The sequence below is a fragment of the Lepisosteus oculatus genome, chromosome 5 (assembly GCF_040954835.1).
Source record: "Lepisosteus oculatus isolate fLepOcu1 chromosome 5, fLepOcu1.hap2, whole genome shotgun sequence".
Taxonomy (NCBI): Eukaryota; Metazoa; Chordata; class Actinopteri; order Semionotiformes; family Lepisosteidae; genus Lepisosteus; species Lepisosteus oculatus.
In genome coordinates, this window is record NC_090700.1 from 59,858,298 (window position 1) to 59,876,146 (window position 17,849).

The 17,849-nt window shown below is 40.0% G+C and overlaps 1 protein-coding gene across 16 annotated transcripts in view; it reads right to left on the bottom strand.

Annotated features, from left to right (window-relative positions):
- myo9aa (myosin IXAa) overlaps positions 1 to 17,849 on the bottom strand; it is a 176,468-nt gene that overhangs the window by 69,539 nt on the left and 89,080 nt on the right. For 11 of the 16 annotated variants that reach the window (XM_015343500.2, XM_015343501.2, XM_069190757.1 and 8 more), the window contains exons 3-8: positions 13,418 to 13,512; positions 12,496 to 12,558; positions 10,534 to 10,633; positions 8,539 to 8,592; positions 4,050 to 4,150; positions 3,527 to 3,653 (exon numbers count right to left, since the gene is read on the bottom strand). In XM_015343500.2, coding sequence (XP_015198986.2) covers positions 3,527 to 3,653; positions 4,050 to 4,150; positions 8,539 to 8,592; positions 10,534 to 10,633; positions 12,496 to 12,558; positions 13,418 to 13,512 — 540 coding nt within the window. The remainder of the gene's footprint in view (positions 1 to 3,526; positions 3,654 to 4,049; positions 4,151 to 8,538; positions 8,593 to 10,533; positions 10,634 to 12,495; positions 12,559 to 13,417; positions 13,513 to 17,849) is intronic. The other 5 variants (XM_015343494.2, XM_069190758.1, XM_006628930.3 and 2 more) reach the window with 2 other exon arrangements.

The window sequence follows — 17,849 nt, forward strand, 5'->3', positions numbered from 1 at the left end:
TTTCTGTGTGTACATTTCTTCCAAAACCAATCTCTGTAATTATGCAGTACAAAAAACTAAAAAGTTCCATGCATGCAGTTTCACTTCTTAATCAGATCTAGCTTTCTGGAGCTGTCTCCCTAAATTTAACAGGGGACAGGGGTCTCAATTACCAGATTATTTTTATCAAACATTTTACTGATAAAATTGCTTCAGCTCATGTTTACAAAACTCCTTCCTGCCCATTTGCAGGGATGCTAATAGATACAGTGTACATATGCAATGGTCATAATTTAAACCTAAGAAAAGGAGGCTATTTGATCCTCCTAGTCCACTTGGAGTTAGCAGCTAATTTATCTGAAGATCTCAATTAGCCATTTCTTGAAGGAAGCTGGGGTACAGCCCTCAACAACATGGTAGAATAGCTTGTTCCATGCTCCCACAACCCACAGCGTTAAGAAATGCCTTCCTTTCATGGTTTTGAAACGTAAAAATACTCTTCTCTCCTCTACTGCGTGGTTGATTCTGAAATAGTCTATCGGATTGACCCTGCCAATCTTTTTGAGGATTCTGAATATTTGCTACAGGTCCCCTCATACACTTGTCTGTCTGCAGCAGATGACAATCTCGATTGGCCTCTCTTTCTGTCCCCTGCTCCCGCCTCTCGCTCCTCCTCCCTCCCAGCCTTTGTTCTCCTGCTACTTTACCTTTGCCTACTGCCCTGTCTCTCTCACACCTGAAGAAGGCTCCACAGCCGAAACGTTGTGTTCTCTTCTTTTTTTCAGCAGGGAATAAACCTATTACTTGTTCCTTTGCAGCCTACGCATGCTGACACAGCTCCCCACCTGAACTACTCAATCCTTTACATTGCTGATTAAGGGCTCTCACTCAGAGGCGTTTTGTTTCCTTGCTCTGCTTTGACAGCTCTCACAAGGCAGTGTTCGTCTTTACCTTCAACTCCAAGAGCTGAGTGCCTGTGACCCCACAGCAAAGTAACGGAGGCAACAGAGTTCCAACCAGTAAAATAAAACAAGTGGCTCTTGCCCCTAATAGATCAGTTACTGTATTCTAGAATGCAGTGATCCTTATGCTAGCTCTTATAAAGGTATTCACTATCGCAATGTCAACTTTCATATTTCGTAGTGCAAAGCGGATTAAGCAAACAAAAGTATACATCCGTCGTATGAACAAAACTTTCAAACCTAATCACATTATAATCTAATTAGACAGCTAGAAGAAGATGATATTTTCTAAACTATGAAACAATAAAATCAAAAACTATGAGGCTTAGTCAACTGTCTAGAGCCCTGGGTACCTACCTGGCTTTTATAATGAATGAGCTGAGAATGAAATATAGTTAGAACTGTAATTTTTTAACTTTTCCTTCATGGTTCCTGTCCCTGTTACAAGCAACACAACATTTCCACCTTTTAGGATGTGTTTCAAAGGGAACAAGTCACCATACTTATTATTTTTAACGGTAGGGGAAACTGAAAGCCTTTGGTAAAGAAAGCCTGTTCTTAAAAGCACAAATTGCTACATCAGCTCTCTTAAAGCTATCGTTTAAAGATTAAAAATAAAAAAGTCTTATGACTCAGTAACTGAGCCAAACACATCAGATAATTATAAATCATCAAATTATATGTTGCATGCAAACTGAATTCTTGTCTCCGATTTTTTTCCATCTATTAGCTCCATCTGCCTCGATGTAAAGAACTGCAGAAATGAAGACTAAACATTTTTCCTTATTCTTAGTTTGAGAATCAAAACCTCTGTTAAAAATTGCTTTTAATCCATGTCATTGCATATTCTACAAAGAAATGGTTCTTTAAAAAATGATTTTGTATATCTTACTGAAAAAAGTCAAACAATCCCAGATCCCATTTACAGTACTTCTCAGAAACTGTTTGCTTTCTCCGTTAAGCAGATTGTCATTTTAGGATACCCAATATTATATTTTTTCTGGTGATCCTCTTTTAAAGTTGCAAAGTTTTGAAGATCTGTCAATAAATAAAATGCTGGATCTCATAGAAAAATAAAATGCTTGAAAAAGTTATTCACAGAAATATTAATCTACCCTGCAACAAGGAATTGTATGGCTCTAAGGGAGATTATTTTTGAAGGTTAAAATCTTGCTCAGATTTTAGTCTACAGTGCTTTACAGACTTCCATTATGTTGCTTATATATTCAGAATAGAACAAAAATCTCTTGCATATTCTCACTGTCTGCTAACCAGTAATTAATTCTCTCTGAACTGAAGTGCCTTTCTAACAAACATAAACTTATTTTTTCATTGCTCTCTCAGATAAAGTGTTAAATGAAATAAAATCAACTCCATTCATTCAGTTAAGGAAAACTACATCACATGTTGGGAACATTTCCTGTTTGCTCATTTCTAGCTTTGCACAGGACTGTTTGCACACACTGTTCACCCCAGGACTGCAGACCAGGACACTTCCACCAGACACTGTGGCCTTGCCTTCTTTATATGGGGACAGCTATACTGCACAAATATGACTGAATTTCAGCTACTACTGCCATTTAGAGAGAGAAGTACTGTACAGTGTAAGGCAGTAAATCAATCTACTGGGGAACTTGAAAAAAGGGTATGAAAAAAAGAGATGAGGGAAGGAGAAAGGAGAGGTCCGTGAGGGGCTTCACTGCAGCATGTCACTTTGAACGCAAACCACTCCACTGACAAAGTCACTCCTCCACTTGGACAGAGTGACCCTGTCAACACGCACAGATAGGATCTCAGCTGTCGGCAAGTGTGGCCCAGCCTCCCTCCAAGACCGTTCCTCGAGAGCCCACGGGCCGGCACATCACAGTGCGGGGTCTGAATCAGTTACAAATGGTGAACAATTTAATGGCAATCCTTTCTCTCGGGTCTGAAGCCAAATGTATTAGTTACACCTCAAGAGGAAGGGTTATGGTTCTGTGCCAGATTAATAATGTGCTGAATAGTTTTTAATTGACAAATTGAGGTGTGGGTCAAGTCTTGAACCACACGGCAGCTGCAGAGAGGAAGTTCCAGCCCCGAGTAAAGGAAAGGGAGCTGAAGGTGTGACTGTCACAGAGCTCGTTTCAGAATCAAGTGAGCTACGTCACACACAAGCTTGCGAAATTTTCGATTGCACAGAGAACGGATTTGCTGCTCTATACACAAGTACAAAATACCAAAAGACGTCGCAGCAAATAACAAAATGACCAAATCGAGCTTTTTGGCAGATAAAAACAGTGCTTCTTTAAGATTTTTCTGAACTCAGACCATATGCCTTCTTAATGAACCATTGCTGCCATTAAAAAAAAATTGTTCAAGCAAGTTTTTAAAGTGTGAGTACAGTTACTGGATACTAAGAAAACTAGCCAGTGCAGTCTCAATATACTTAATCGATATCGCTTTGAACTAAATGCCAAAGAAAACTGGAAGCTAAGGTAAATTGGTCTTGTGTTCCTTTCCTCAAAAACATCTTAAATGTATTTAGAAACTGGCCAATTGTAAAACACAGAAGCACGGAGAGACACTGTACTAAAGGGCTGTCTTACCTCCAGCAGCTCGGATACCGTTGGCAGCACTTCAGGGTTACAAATATCAATGGAGTCATCCCGATAGGTTTTCTTCTTGTAGCGTATATTCCCTAAGTGAAGTATAGCAGACAGTAGGGAGAAGATCCTGTAAAAGGGAGCAAAATTGTTACAAGTTGGAAAACACCTCCAGCAAAAAGACACCAGCAAAGTCATAATCCAGTCAGTCTTGTAATCTCTGTGGGGCTGTGTTCTGCACATATGATAAACATTATCTTCATGTGCTTGCAGCTTGTCACTTCATCATTGTCAGAGGTGGGTAAACCTCCAAACATTCTTTAGGCAATCAAGCTGCTCTAAAGACAGCTGTGCTACAGCAGCCCAGGGGTTCAAGACAGGAAAAATGTCAACCCCAGCATTTAAGCTTAATATTCCCTTACATTTCTCCTTCATAAATTTTTGTCAGGGTGGGGAACTACAGATCTACAGTATGTGGAGTGAGGTGTGTCTGGTGACCAGGCTGCAAATTCTCCTCTGGACTTACTGTTTACGGGTTGAAGGGAGAAACCCCACCATCTCCATGGCCAGCTGCAATCTCTCAAAGTCATGCTTCAGGTCCTCCCCTTCCACTGTGAAGCAATCCTGCTAGTATCAACAACACAGGGGGGTCAGCTTCACAATTATCACAATTCTGTTGGAATTATTTTACATTAGGTCTAAAAATATCAATTTTTTATTTCACCTTCTTTTTTCCTTATATTAACATCTACCACTTCTAACTTCATCTAATGAATTTATGTATGCATTTATGCAGTGGAGACATCCTGTTCTAATCTCACCAGCTAACAAGATCATCTTTCAACCTGGAATGCCTGATCTGTGGCTTCTGAGACTAAACTCAGCCAGTGTGATCTCCAACAAGCCTGGCTAGGAGCCAGCAATGGCAACATAGGGCATACAAAATCAAACATGTTTTCCCTGTTAACAGATAAGAATAGTAGGTGAGTGCAAAATGCACACCATACACTAGTGGTACAAAGCCTACCTCAAGCAGATTAGCAGGGTGTGCCACTGGGAACCCATACACTATTACTAACTTCAAATACAAGTAATACCAAGCTGCCTTAATGTCTCATTCACCCCAGTAATGGATTATTACTCATCCATACAGAGAAAATAGAGGGTTCATTGAAACTATTTCCACACCTCTTAGCATGTAACAATGCACAATTTATTAATTTCACTACTGAAAAAGTGGATCCACATTACACCTGCCGTGTGCCAAGAACACTGCTCATACCAATTTGTTTCCTCTAAAAATCCACCTCTTACTTGCCAAACATAATGCAATGGTAGAGGCCAAATGACTCATGGATCAATGTCATTCTGAATTCGGTCAAACTGTCTCAAGACATCAAGTACTTCTGGTTTAATTTAAGGGTTTGCTGAACGTTAGCATATGTACATTTCAACCATTTTTGCCCACACACTGGAAAATTTAAAATGATTTTTACCATATAGTTTTGGAAATTTGGCCCGGGAGCAAAGAAAATAAAATTATAATTTTGATTAGTTTTGTCGTTTATTAAGAAACTGAAAATTAACTATGAAAAGACTAAAGGCTACACAGGATCATAATGTTACCTGCTGTACCATGCAATTTTACAAAATCAATATCTACATTCAGAGACATTATAATTGAAAACACATTATCAGCTCATCGCTCATCAATTTATTTGGCTCAAATTCCTAAAAACATGGTTACACAAAAACTTTACAATTATAGTCTAATTCATACTCAATAAATATGGAAACCTTCAATCAGAGATAGTAAGCCTGACAGACGTTTCATAACATTCACTGCTGCTAAAGAGAGAGTCCATACAGCCAGTGAATCTCTGTTTAACATGCTGCCAATAAAAGAGACTGACCAAAACCTACTGCATTACTGAGAGCCATAACTGTTTTTGAAAAGCAGAAAAATGCAACCATTCATGTATTCCAAGAAAACAAATAGCAAAGTTCATTTCCAAATAAAACAATGATATATGATATACAAAAACAATAAATTTAACAATGAAACAAAATATAGTGTTAACTATGAAATAAGATACATACTACTTAAGTATTACTTCACAACTATAAAGAGAGTTGTCATGAGGAGGAATTGAAAGGTTACCCTGTATGCCCAGGCCACACTATTTTAAAAGGGAATTTCCTTTATTTAGCTTTAAATGTATATTAGCTGAGTCTCTGGGAAGTTATGTCTCAGGAGCTATATGTTTTAAAGTTATATTTTAAAATCAGAATTTCTGACAAACCCTGGCGTCCCCTAAACCAGTGAAGGTTCTTATCCAGACACATTTCACTTCTGTTTGAAAGGCATGAAAGCCCGAATGTGAAGCACTTTAAACAGTCAAGACAGAAATGGTGTCTGCAGACAAGTCAACCATTGAGAGAAGCCTGGAAACAGCTGGCACTAGGGTGTTGTTTCTTCGTTACAGGAATAATGTCGGATTTGTAAAACGCATGTTCTCACTTTAATAAGAGTGCCTGCCCTTGCTCTGCGTGGTCCACAATTCATGTGATAATTATAACATTCCAAAGCAATGGAAACACATACTGTGTTGAAATGATTGTCATTTCAAATTGCTGTGCTGGTTTATGGATGTGAAGACTGCCGTTTTCTTATGTTCAGGCACATTTTTTAAGCCTCAAGTTTTACTAACAAAAACAGACACTCTACAAAACAAGCTGCCCACTAACATGTTATTTCTGGATTCATTCGGTGGCCCTTTATTTATCCACTACGGTGTAAGAACCAGACAAACCCTTAATTAAAACATTGAAGTTTGCTCCGCACTCATGGGGAAAAGCACCACCTCAAAACAAACACATTTTACCTTGTTTCAATGTTAAATCTTTTCCAAATTATTTTCTTAGTATGATTAGTGCTTTCACCTTCCTGGGGTAATGGGCCCCAACACTGTTTAATCAATCTTAGATTTCTCGGAATTACAGTGCAGGGCAGAAGAAAAACAGCTTTTTTATATTATATCTAATAAACAAAATTAAATGTTTTTCCCCACAAACACACCTCTTTCCAATCTATTAACATTTTAAAGTTTTCATTTCTCAAAGTTTCAGAGCTGTGGATCAGCTGTAGTGTTGAAACAATACAACTCACCTGTTTTAACACTTCAACAGTTACTCTGTTTTACTGAGCAGACTTCACAGCAACATCTTAACTGACACATGTCTTAGAAATTGTCAATGCAATTGCCTTTAAAAAGCAAGTAAGAGACAGCAGCTACATGGACAGGTACCCATTTAAATGGAAGCATGCCACATGGAAAGACATGAAATTCAAAAACACTTTCCCCCACAAGTCATATAAGAAATTACAACACAAATGGAAGGCCACAGTCTATTTGGTCATCGTTCTCTTTGAGCAAGTCAGTACGCGACATGTCATTTCAGTACAAGAGCATATTCTTAAACCGGGATAAGCTGCTTTTAAGAGAAAGAAAAACACAATATCATAAATTAGCATAACTGAATTACCTTGATTTTGGGAAGGAGAGCATTTCTGGTCATTAAAGGAATAATGATAATAATTCTTTGATTCTGTCAATCTCTTTTTTTCCCCTCAAAGGACCCCAAACTGTTAAGCATACAGGTGGGGACTCACTTCAGCCACTACAGAAGTGCATCATCTGCTACAGATCAGATCAGGTAAAACCGTGAGAAATTGTTTCAGCAGCTGAACTTAAGAGGAGCTTTAGGTAGCCAGACTAAGCAAGCACTGAGCGTAATTTAGCAAGGAACCCTGGGGCTAACACCCCTAATCTTACTAACACTGCCAAGAAATGTTTAATAACCATGTAGTCAAGTCCCTTCTGAAGGATGGCTCCTCCTACAGCACAGTGGTGAGTGACCGTACTGCACACTGGGGTATTGGTTCGGTCCAGAGGGAACAGTCCCACCTACTGGCCCACCAGCACCAGCTATAGCAGCAATGTGGTCTCCCTCAGCGGTCTCGCCTCCTAGTGTGGACCAGCGCCAGCGTTGCTAAGCTTCTGAGGTGTAACAAAGTCAGGGTACACTGTGGTGACGCTGCCGTCATGTACGGCACGGAAATAAATATTTGCAATTTCGCTCTCACGTGAAGCAGACAAGACTGCTTTTCGATGTTGGAGAAGTTTTATTAACTGTGTGGTTTGCTCTTCTGTTGTAAACGGAGGCACCCTGAACCCCTTCATCACTCATTGAGACCAGGTGATGGGACAGCCCTGAGAGACCCACTACGGGGTGCTGGCGAGGCAAGAAAACTTCAGCATATGTTGAAGAAAATGAACTTCTCGCCTCTCGTGTTCACCATCTAGGTGCATTTGGTGAACCAGGTAAAGCATCGCCCTTTAAATCACGATCTGTCTACAAATAACAAATTCCACCCAACATACAGGATGCAAAGACATGCTGGCAATGGTGAGAGATATTGACAAACCTACCTCTTGTAATATCTAAGTTCAAATATGGCCGAATTCCCCTATGAAAGCGCCTTTCTTCTACTGGCATAGCAGTAAGAAATGGGACAAAACTAAAAGTGCAGCAGAAAGCTGTGAAGAACAGAACTACATGACAGGAAGTGGGGATTTTGTCATTTTAAGGGTCCTTTTACTTAGTGAAGATGTTGCAAATGGCATGCACCCATTTAACTCAAGTCTTACACAGCTCAAGAATATTAAAAGCTCAATAATGATTTATTGCTGTAGCAAAATGAATTCTAAAGTCTTTACAGTGCCAACCTATCGTACATTGGCCTCTTACGAGAAAACAGAATGACCAAACAGGACAAACGTGGGAGCTGAGGGACTGTGCAGAATATTAAAGACATTGCAAGACTGAGAGGAAAAAAAAGTCCAAAGAAAACAAGCAGGATTTGATTTTGTGCATGTGTGTATACATGAACATCTGGAGAAAAAGCAGTGTTCCAACCCAGCAGCACCCACAGACACTGTATGAATACTGACCGGCTCGGTTTCATAGTAATTTTCCCAGTGGAGTCTGAGGGGTTTCTTTGTCATCTGTAAGTAAGGTAGATGGGGTTAGGCAGCATTCAACACAACACTCATTCTCTACAGAGAAATCATGAAGCATGCAGTTAATGAAGAAGCAAAAGCACACAGACATCTTACTCTAAACTGCTCTTCCCCTAGACAATAGATTTTGGACTGTAGGAGAAAATTTAAGATTATGCATAAATTATTGTTTTAAAATATAGGATATTAATAGCTGTAACTTCATTACTGTGAGTACTGAATAATTTATTTTGAAACTGGGTATCTTTTTTTAAATCAAGTTTTGTTTAGAAGGATATTAAAGAGAGAAAACAGAGCAAAGAAATATCTGCAGACATTTTTTGTAGTGAAGAAAATCTACAAGGAAAAAACATTAAAATAACTCAAGTCATTTTAATAGTAGTTTGCTGTACTTTGTGCTGCCTTGCATTAATCAACACTTAAATAATTCACTCTTAATTTACTGCCCTCTTTCAATCAAAAAAGGCTTTGCAATTAACTCAGCAAGATCCAAAACAATGCAACACCACCAACACCGAGGTACACCAGAAGCCAGCAGTATTACAGCCACGTGCTTCACTGTCCCCACTTGTGTACTGAACAGGGCTGTGGCCACTTCCAGAAAACGTTGTGATTCATTGTGATTCTGGCCTGCGATTGATACTTCACACTTTCCAATGTGCTGGTTCTGTCACTGCAGTGCTATTTTGGAGACTGCATGACTGCATATGTGAGAAATTAACATCAATCCTGCCTTGATTAAAGAACCAATCCTGATTTATTGTATTATTGTAATATTTTTTCTAAAGAATATCAAATCATATGCTGCTTGCCAGATCTGCAGAAATTTCCTTTCTAAGCAGTGGTCTACTTAGAATTTATGACTTTGCTTCTTATTTTCTTCAACTCTGAAAAAGCACCCCCCCCCACCCCACTCCTTGCCTGATAACACATGTAATTACGGTGTATCAAGTTCAAAGGATAATACAGTATGAAGAGTTAAAGACAAAAATATAATACAGCCCATTCCTTCCTTTCCCTTGGCTATTCCTAGTCTGATTTTTAGAAGTCTGAAGCCGTGCCGCTCTGTTAAAACCCCTGAGGGCCATGCAGTGAGTCAGTCACATGGCAATGGCGTTGAAGAGCATGTGTGGAGCAGTACGCCGGGGACCGCAGCGCGCGGGCTGCCAGATGTCGTTGCGAATTGAAAGGACAGGCAGTGGGAAGCAGAAAGTAATACAATGAACATTCAAGACGCGCTCTTGTGTTATGGTGACGCGGCATTAAAAAGAAACAGCGCGACGGTAAAGCAATGGAATATGAATGAAGAGCAACGGGCTTCTTCTGTCACATTCGTCCGCGGGAAGTATGAGGAAAGCTGAGGACCTCGGCTGCAGTGCACACACAAGCACGGGGAATGGAGCTGGTGAAAGGAATGGGAGGCATGAACAATGGAATCTGCTTCCTTTCCTTTCCTCCCCTCTCTTCCTGTTTTCCAGCGAGAGGGACTGTGGGCCATAGCCATCTGGGCTAAATGGGAGCAGCTGGCTGTGTTTTGCAGATGTACCAGTAACCAGTGAAAGTGTCGGTGCAGAAGCCCCATGCAAAGCTAGCCTCTGTTTCGCACTGAAAGTGACAGAAAGGTGCAATGTGAGGTATGCAGTGTGTGAGCCACACAAATCCAAAAGCCAGAAGTGCAGAGCTGGCTCTGCTGGCTTATTCACTGGCACTGGTTTCTTCTTGCAGTTTGCAGATCAGCGCGTTTTAAAATTTCTGTCAAGTATAAACAAATGTTAGTCATTATTTTGCTTGTGTTTCTTAATATCATTCCTTTCTTGCACACGGGGCTTTACATGGTCGGAACAATTGAACTCAGGCGGACTTTGATCAAGGTTTTGAAATGTCAGCACCCAGCTGCTGCACCCTGGCCCTCCCCCCGCACACCACCTGATTGAGGTAATGGTACTCCTCAGGCTTCTTGAGGTGGAAGGCCGTCCTCTCCTCATCACTAGCGCCTGCCAGGAGGTAGTAAAATACATGGTAGTTCCTGGAAGACAACGATGGACACAGCAGCTTAGTCACATATCCAGGCCCTGCACAGAACCACAGCAGAGGCAGGTTAAGGAGATGGAAATTCATGCAAAAAGTTCATCACAAACTGCAACTCTGTATTATCTTAGAAGTGTTCTTACAGAAGTTTGTTGCAAGAAGAATGCCATTTCAGAATATAATTAGAAAACGTGAATTTAAGGTGACAATAAACTCATTAGCATCCTAGGTAGCTCTGGGTGGTGAGTTTTCAAAGGGTCTGCAAGGCGGAGCTGAGCTCCAATGTAGAGCGATGGAGAGGTCAGAGTGCACAGAGAGAGTTGCAGCTGCTAGCGCACTGCTCTCCCAGTGGGAATTCTCACAGAGGACAGGGAGACTGGGGCTGACCATCAATCTCAATCAGGCCTTGTGTGAGCCCACTCCTGTTCCAGGCCCCCCAGACGTCCGATATAACCTTTTCAGCTCTGGATGTTTTTGGCTTTAAAGTATTTCTTCTTTATATTCTCATAGTAGAGTAGGCAACTGCAGAATACATTTCCCAAGTCTTGCTTTTCCACGTTTAGAAGAATGAACAATGCTTGAACAACAACAACACAAAACTATTTTAAAATACTCCATGTGTTTGGGTCCCCTCTTCATCTCAGACTTAAATCCATAAATACAAAACAAAACAGCAAAGATATTGTAAAAAAAGAAAAATTATGCTGAGGCTAGATAAGTCATACCTACAACTAATGTCCAATGAAAGAGGCTTTCACATTATCAGTGAGCAAAAAATGATCAGAAGAAAACACAATGAGATGCTGCTGATTGGAATGTGACTAAGCTGTTCTAAAGGCCTACCACAGGTACTGCCCTGGAAAGGAGGAGTACCTATATCATGAGATGTACAGAGAGAAGCACACAGCATGATTGATTTCAGATGCAAAAATCTTTGAACATTTATAATCCTTGCACTGGTTCCATTGACCTTGAGATCTGTTTATTAATAGGCCGTTAATGAGAACAGAAATGCTTCAGGGATTTAAACACCTCATTGCATAAGGATAAATTTGTATCTTCTCTTCAATCATAAAGAAATTTTAAAGACAGGACTTTCTTCGGTTTATAAAACAAGAACATGTGGGGGGAGGGGCAGAAAATGTTTTTTTAGTAATTTCATAATATTGACACTGCAAAGGTTATTCCTTAGACATTGCATGAAAAACAACAATTATTAGTTCGTGATTATTTCAAGAGATGTAAAAATAGGCTTGATTAAAATATTTTTTTCTTCAGTACAGCAGCAGTTCCAAAGCTTCTGAAAGAATCATGTTAAAGAAATAAATTAAAATGTTTTTTTCAATCTTGAACTATTTCATTTCCATAACAAAAAACAAGTGCAAAATTATTCTTTATATCTAATAAGTCTATTTTCCATTTTTCATTATCACATCTATTAGAAAACAAGACCTTTCGATGACACAAATTTATCAAACATTTTCTGCTGCAGTCTCTAAATCGAGTTATTCCCAGACAGAATACAACAGGCTCATTACTACAAAACTAATCCCAGGCCATTTGCTGCTATTATTAAAAGCTGTAGACTTTATAAGGAAATTATGTTGACAAGATTTCTGTGAGAAATCATTAAGAACAGAAAAACAATCAGAAAGGGGTAAGTGAGGTATTTTAGAAGACCTTTAACTGAGGAGCTTCTATGAAATTCTCAAATGTCATAGCCGAGTCTCCAACGTATTATAATCCTAAACTGCGTTGTGTAGTTTTGTGTAAAACACAACATATTTTCTATGCAGTGTATATTTAAAAAGTAAATTACTACTATAAAAAACAACAACAATAACTATAATAATATCTTACCGTTCATTGTGCTCCTGGTAGACCAATCTTGATTTTTCCAGTAAATATTTTTCCACATAAGCTCTGGAATACATAAGTTATCGCAATCAAACTGAAGGTCTTTGTATAAAGATATACAGATTGATCAAAAGAATGTTACCACCAACTTCTGAAGCTTGGGATGACATGCAGGTAAATATATGTCTAATGGTTTCAAGCAGTAAAATACATGGAGCTACAGTCCTAAAAAAGCATGCTGTTTCTGTTTCTGCCTTTTTGTCTATTATGTGCATATAAGTAAAATAAAAGTCACACATGTGTGTAAATGGAAGACAGTCAATGAAAATATAATTACAACCAGAGGAAAAAAACACTTCAAACTCCCTGCTGAGCTACCCCCCCTTATACTACTGCAGGAAAAGGAAAGCTCTGCTATACTGTCTCTTCTGCTTTAAAGTGACTCCAGTTACACAAGCTGGCATTATCACTAATGGATTAAATAGGTTATTCAGAGCATTCTTCTTCACTCCAACATTTAAATATAACATTGTTGTGACCCATCTGTTACAATTACTGACACTAACAGGCAATCAGTTTGAATTAATCACCTGTCCTTTCACTCTATTTTCATTACAATTGAAACGAAGGACTCATCAGCGTTAACAGCATAAGAAATCGGGTCATTTGGACCACTTTCCTTGCTTGTTCAGTTGCTCTGGCGAGCTATTTCTTGAAGGACTTACCTAATTTTACAGGTGTTACCTAATTCTGGGGTGCAAATTAATTCAGCTGCAGTTCTCATCATTTTTTTTCTTAATCGCAGCACGGCCTTCTGTGGCTTTTCCAGGTTGTGGGGCCAATCAAAATGACGTTTGAAGCAATTCCAGAATTTGCTCAGAAGAAAAAGAAATAGTGCGCTTGGAACACAGAAGGTTTCTCTTACCCCCTCACAGTGCCGGTCTCCTGGTAATTGACTTGAATGAACTTGCCAAAGCGACTGGAATTGTTGTTATGAGCAGTCTTTGCATTTCCAAATGCCTGTTGGGAAAAGGAAGAGGGGATTGGTCAGGAGAGGGAGGGATAAAGAGCTGGGGGTTAAGCACACAGTTTGATACTGTAGTATAATTACAGTATGAGCACTTTTGGCTGTTTGCAGGGTTTGCTGGCATACTGACAAATGCCTTGTTGACCCCTCTGCATAATTGCAACCGTATGTAGGAAACATGCATCGCAGGAGGTAATAGATTTTCTTTATCCTTCACAAGTATTGCAATATTGGCAAACTCTATATTCATTATACTGTATATTGCATAGGAAGTGTAAGGGATTTTTTTTAAATCCCTCAAAAGATAAACACCGATTTTTATCTCCCCGCTAAGTAGAAAATATTAACTGCTTGCAGGTTTCCAGAAGAAGACAAGGCCTGTGATTTCAGATTTAGGAAAGTAAAATGCAGTAGGTAAAATGTAAAATGCAGCTTCTATTCAGTTATCCTAAAGGTGCACTTTATTTAAATAATTAATCAATTTAAATAATTTATAACATTGCATAATTAAAGCACAAGTGTAAAAGCTATTGCAGAGGCACACATACTCACGGAAGCACTTTTTACATATTTAGTTTATAAATAGGATAAGTATAATTATCCTTGAACTGGATTATACATGTACTAAACCAGGGATGTCTTAAACAGAAATTAAATTTCCATATACACATATCCCTTCTTTGAGAGAAAAACAATCTCCAGGAAGTTTGTATGTTTTTCTTAATAACAAAAACCACTATGGCATATAGCCACAAATCCTGTCGTGACCACTAAGGGAGAATAATAAAAAAGACGGCCGATTCAGGAAACACAGAATAATCCATTGGCCTACAATTCTCATACCAGAGAGTAAACTTACTGTGTGTGCTTTTATAATACAGATGCATTGTAGAGTCTACTGTGTCTGTCAAGGATTGTTTTTATAAACCTGCCCTAGAAAGGAAGTTATGATTCAGTGTGAAGAAACCTCACTGTTATTTGTAATTCCACCACAGTAAACAAGATCCGTGGTGAACTGTCCCCAAGGATCACGAGGAAAACACCAGGCGGAGGTGTTCAAGAACAATACACATTTCACTCCAGTATACATGTTCAGCACCACCTAGCATTCCATCAGGAAAAAAGCTTCAGGAGTGGAGGAGACATTGGGCGTCACAAGTGGTTCACCTGTAAACATGGTGCCTTGAGTGTGAGCTATAAAACAATGAAATTAAAAACTGCTCTGAGTTCCGACAGGAAGAAAGCAGCACCTCCCTAAAGCCAAATACCTCTTTTTCTCTGGCAAACCTGAACCAAGCCTGCCTGGTGCCACAAGGGTGTTTTCCACTGTACTGTTGTAAAAGATGGCATGTGCAGTGGAGCTGAAGAACCTCAGGAGTGTACAACTTCATGAAAGCACCAGTTTGGCTCGCAGTAGAAATACACTTGGTCGTAAACACAGTCGACAAAAAACAATGCTCTTCCTTCAATCTTAGTTTCTTCATAATACTGTGTGGAGATTTGGATTTTCTCGATTTCTTTGATGTTGGTTGCAAAACGTATTTGAGCACGTTTTCACGTCTTTCTGACCAAAAGCAGAAGCTGATACCCTGGCTTCTTTCAAGGAACAGCTGGATGAGATCACTAGAACTAGAGGGGTCAAAGAGATGCCTCTTGTTCTTAACTTTTCTTCCCTAATTTTGCTCAAGCTGTTACAAGAGCCTGCACTTTGGTTAATCAGGGCCAAAGACCTTTTCAACCTCTTACAATACCATAGAATGTCACCTTCTTTCTCTCTTTTACAATTACCGAAAACTTGTTAACCAGACAAACTCAATAGACAAGCAAAACCTGTAAGGCTTAAACTTCACATCATAGTGCGCTCTTGGCTGAACAGAACAGTAGGTAGAGAATCACCCAGAAACTTACTGAATAGAGCATCATCAGCACCATTCTTGGGTGCACCTGTGGGCATACATGTCACATTACAAAACATGTGCCAAAACACAGGCCAAAGGAAATAAACACCAAAGTTACTTAAGCACTGTAAATTCTGCAGCATCTTGACACGAAAACTGTTAACACATCCATACAGTATGAAAAATACTGGTGAACAGCTACATGACAATGGCAAAACTCCTTGCTGCATCTTAATAATATTAATAATCATCATCATCCTTCATCTTTTATTTATAAAGCACCTGTCCACATCCATGGACACTGTATATTGTTATAATGAAAAAGACCAAACAGTATCATAAAACGTGTAAGAAAATACAGACAGCACATAGGGCAGGTAATCATAGGCTGGGGTAAAAAGGTGAGCTTTGACTTTGGATCTGAAGAAGGTCAGAGGAAGTTGTCTCTCATAGACTCTGAGGAAGGGCATTCCATAACAACGGAGCAGTGACAGGAAAGGCACAGTCTCCAAAAGTACGAGATTTAGTACAGTGAGCAAAGGACCAGCCTCAAGTGAATAGAGTCTACAGGAAGTCTATGTGAATATGGAGGAGTTCACAGATGTATAACAGAGCGAGATTTCAAGCCTTGAAAGACAGTAACAATACATGACTTTACAGGCAACCAACTGCAGTAGTAATATTATGCCAAATTCTGGTGTAAGTTAGTAGCTGCAGAACATTGGACATATTGCACCTGGAGAAGAGTGTTTGGGAGCCCATAATGCAAGGAGTGTCATACAGTATGTGTCACTCCCTACTTTACAGGAAATTGTGGATCAATTCATCTGAAGTTCCAGAAGTTAGACAGAGAGCCAAACTGGTGTGAGAGCTCAGTCAGAGAGCATTCAGTGCTAGTGTTTTATAACATATACTACGGTAAAGTATATTTCTGGAAACCTTTATAGCCTTAAATGTTTATTTTTTCAACATCCACAAATTCATTCTTCCAGAAGTGTTTTTGTGAGGCAACTCAATTGATTTTAAATAAGGGTGTGCCCTCATGCTCAGGGGTCTCAGCACACCATAAAAAAAGGCCACTTGGCTTATTCCTTGTCTCAGAGCCTGGTTCTATCTCACTTTTTAAACACAAATGAGCCTTGTGCTCCGTGTGGTAAACCTCCGCCCTTCACAGAGCAACAGGTGCTGTACTGCACTTTCTGGTCCAGAACAAGCGGGGCTGTAATTCCCAGCGGGAACCGAGCGGGTCAGACAGACAGGGGTAGGGGTGGAAAGAACTAGGCCACATGACATCAAGAAAGAAATACGAACTTCAGACTTTCTCGCTCCCCTGTTACCGCAGAGAGCATCAGGGAATGCTTAGCAAACATTTTCGGAAAAGCCCCCTCAGAACCCCTGCCAGGACTGAGAACTATAAAAAAAAACAGTCCTGTGTGTGATAGTGGTGACTGCTCCCAGGAGCCTGTGGTGCCGTGCTTTAACAATTACAGCATTCTGCCACTCACAGTGACACACGGCCCGCCGGTTAGGACACAGGCCATATGTCTCAATGAACTGCGATAGGTCAATATTACTTTTGGCAAGACATTAAAGCGCGGCAGATACTGTCAAAATACTGCCAGCATGCTCCGGCTCTAATTTCCCCCATGTGTGTTTATGTTCAGTGTCACTCAGCGAGCTGCCTCAGGTGCTCGCTACTTTATAGAGGCTCCCTTTCATGCCGAGCAAGGCCTGGAAACTCAGCCCTGCGCCACTCGCAGTGCGGCCTCCTCCCCGCTTCCTGCCAGCCCGGCAGCTGAGCCGCTGGCACGCCCGCGACATGCTGGACTTGAAGCGGAAGGGCCCATACGGGCGCTTTCTCTTCCAGTCTCACGCCGAGGTGCAGTAATGCGAGCAGATGTGACACGGTGGCCAGGCTGAGGCTGTGTGTATGGGACGAGGCGCGGCAGTGCTGACATTTGATTTCTGTTCAGTTTCATGCACTGTTCTTAAAAAAAGATGCACTGTTTTGTCATGTGATTCCTCTTTAAAAAGACATGAGCATCTTCAACAGGGACTCTGCACCCCGTACTGTAGGAATGGAAAAATGCTTCTCAGCTTAACTTCATTTTCAATTTGGATAAATGCCGGATCTATATTGTTTTTTGTATTGTTCAGTTTATCCTTGTTGTGCTTCTCTTCTGTAGGGATGCTCAATTGTAATCTAGTAAATTTCTAATCTGTATTTATGGGACACTTCTGAAGTGTAAGCATCTCACTGGCTGGATCAAAGTCCTTAGAGCAATATTCTATAAACATCTAGACCCTTGTCAAGAAGGAACTGTAATCAAAAATACACTTAACAAACAATATGAAATGTATCTCACAATGTCAAGACATATTACACTATGATGAAAATGGATTATAAACAAAAACTGAATACATCTACAGCA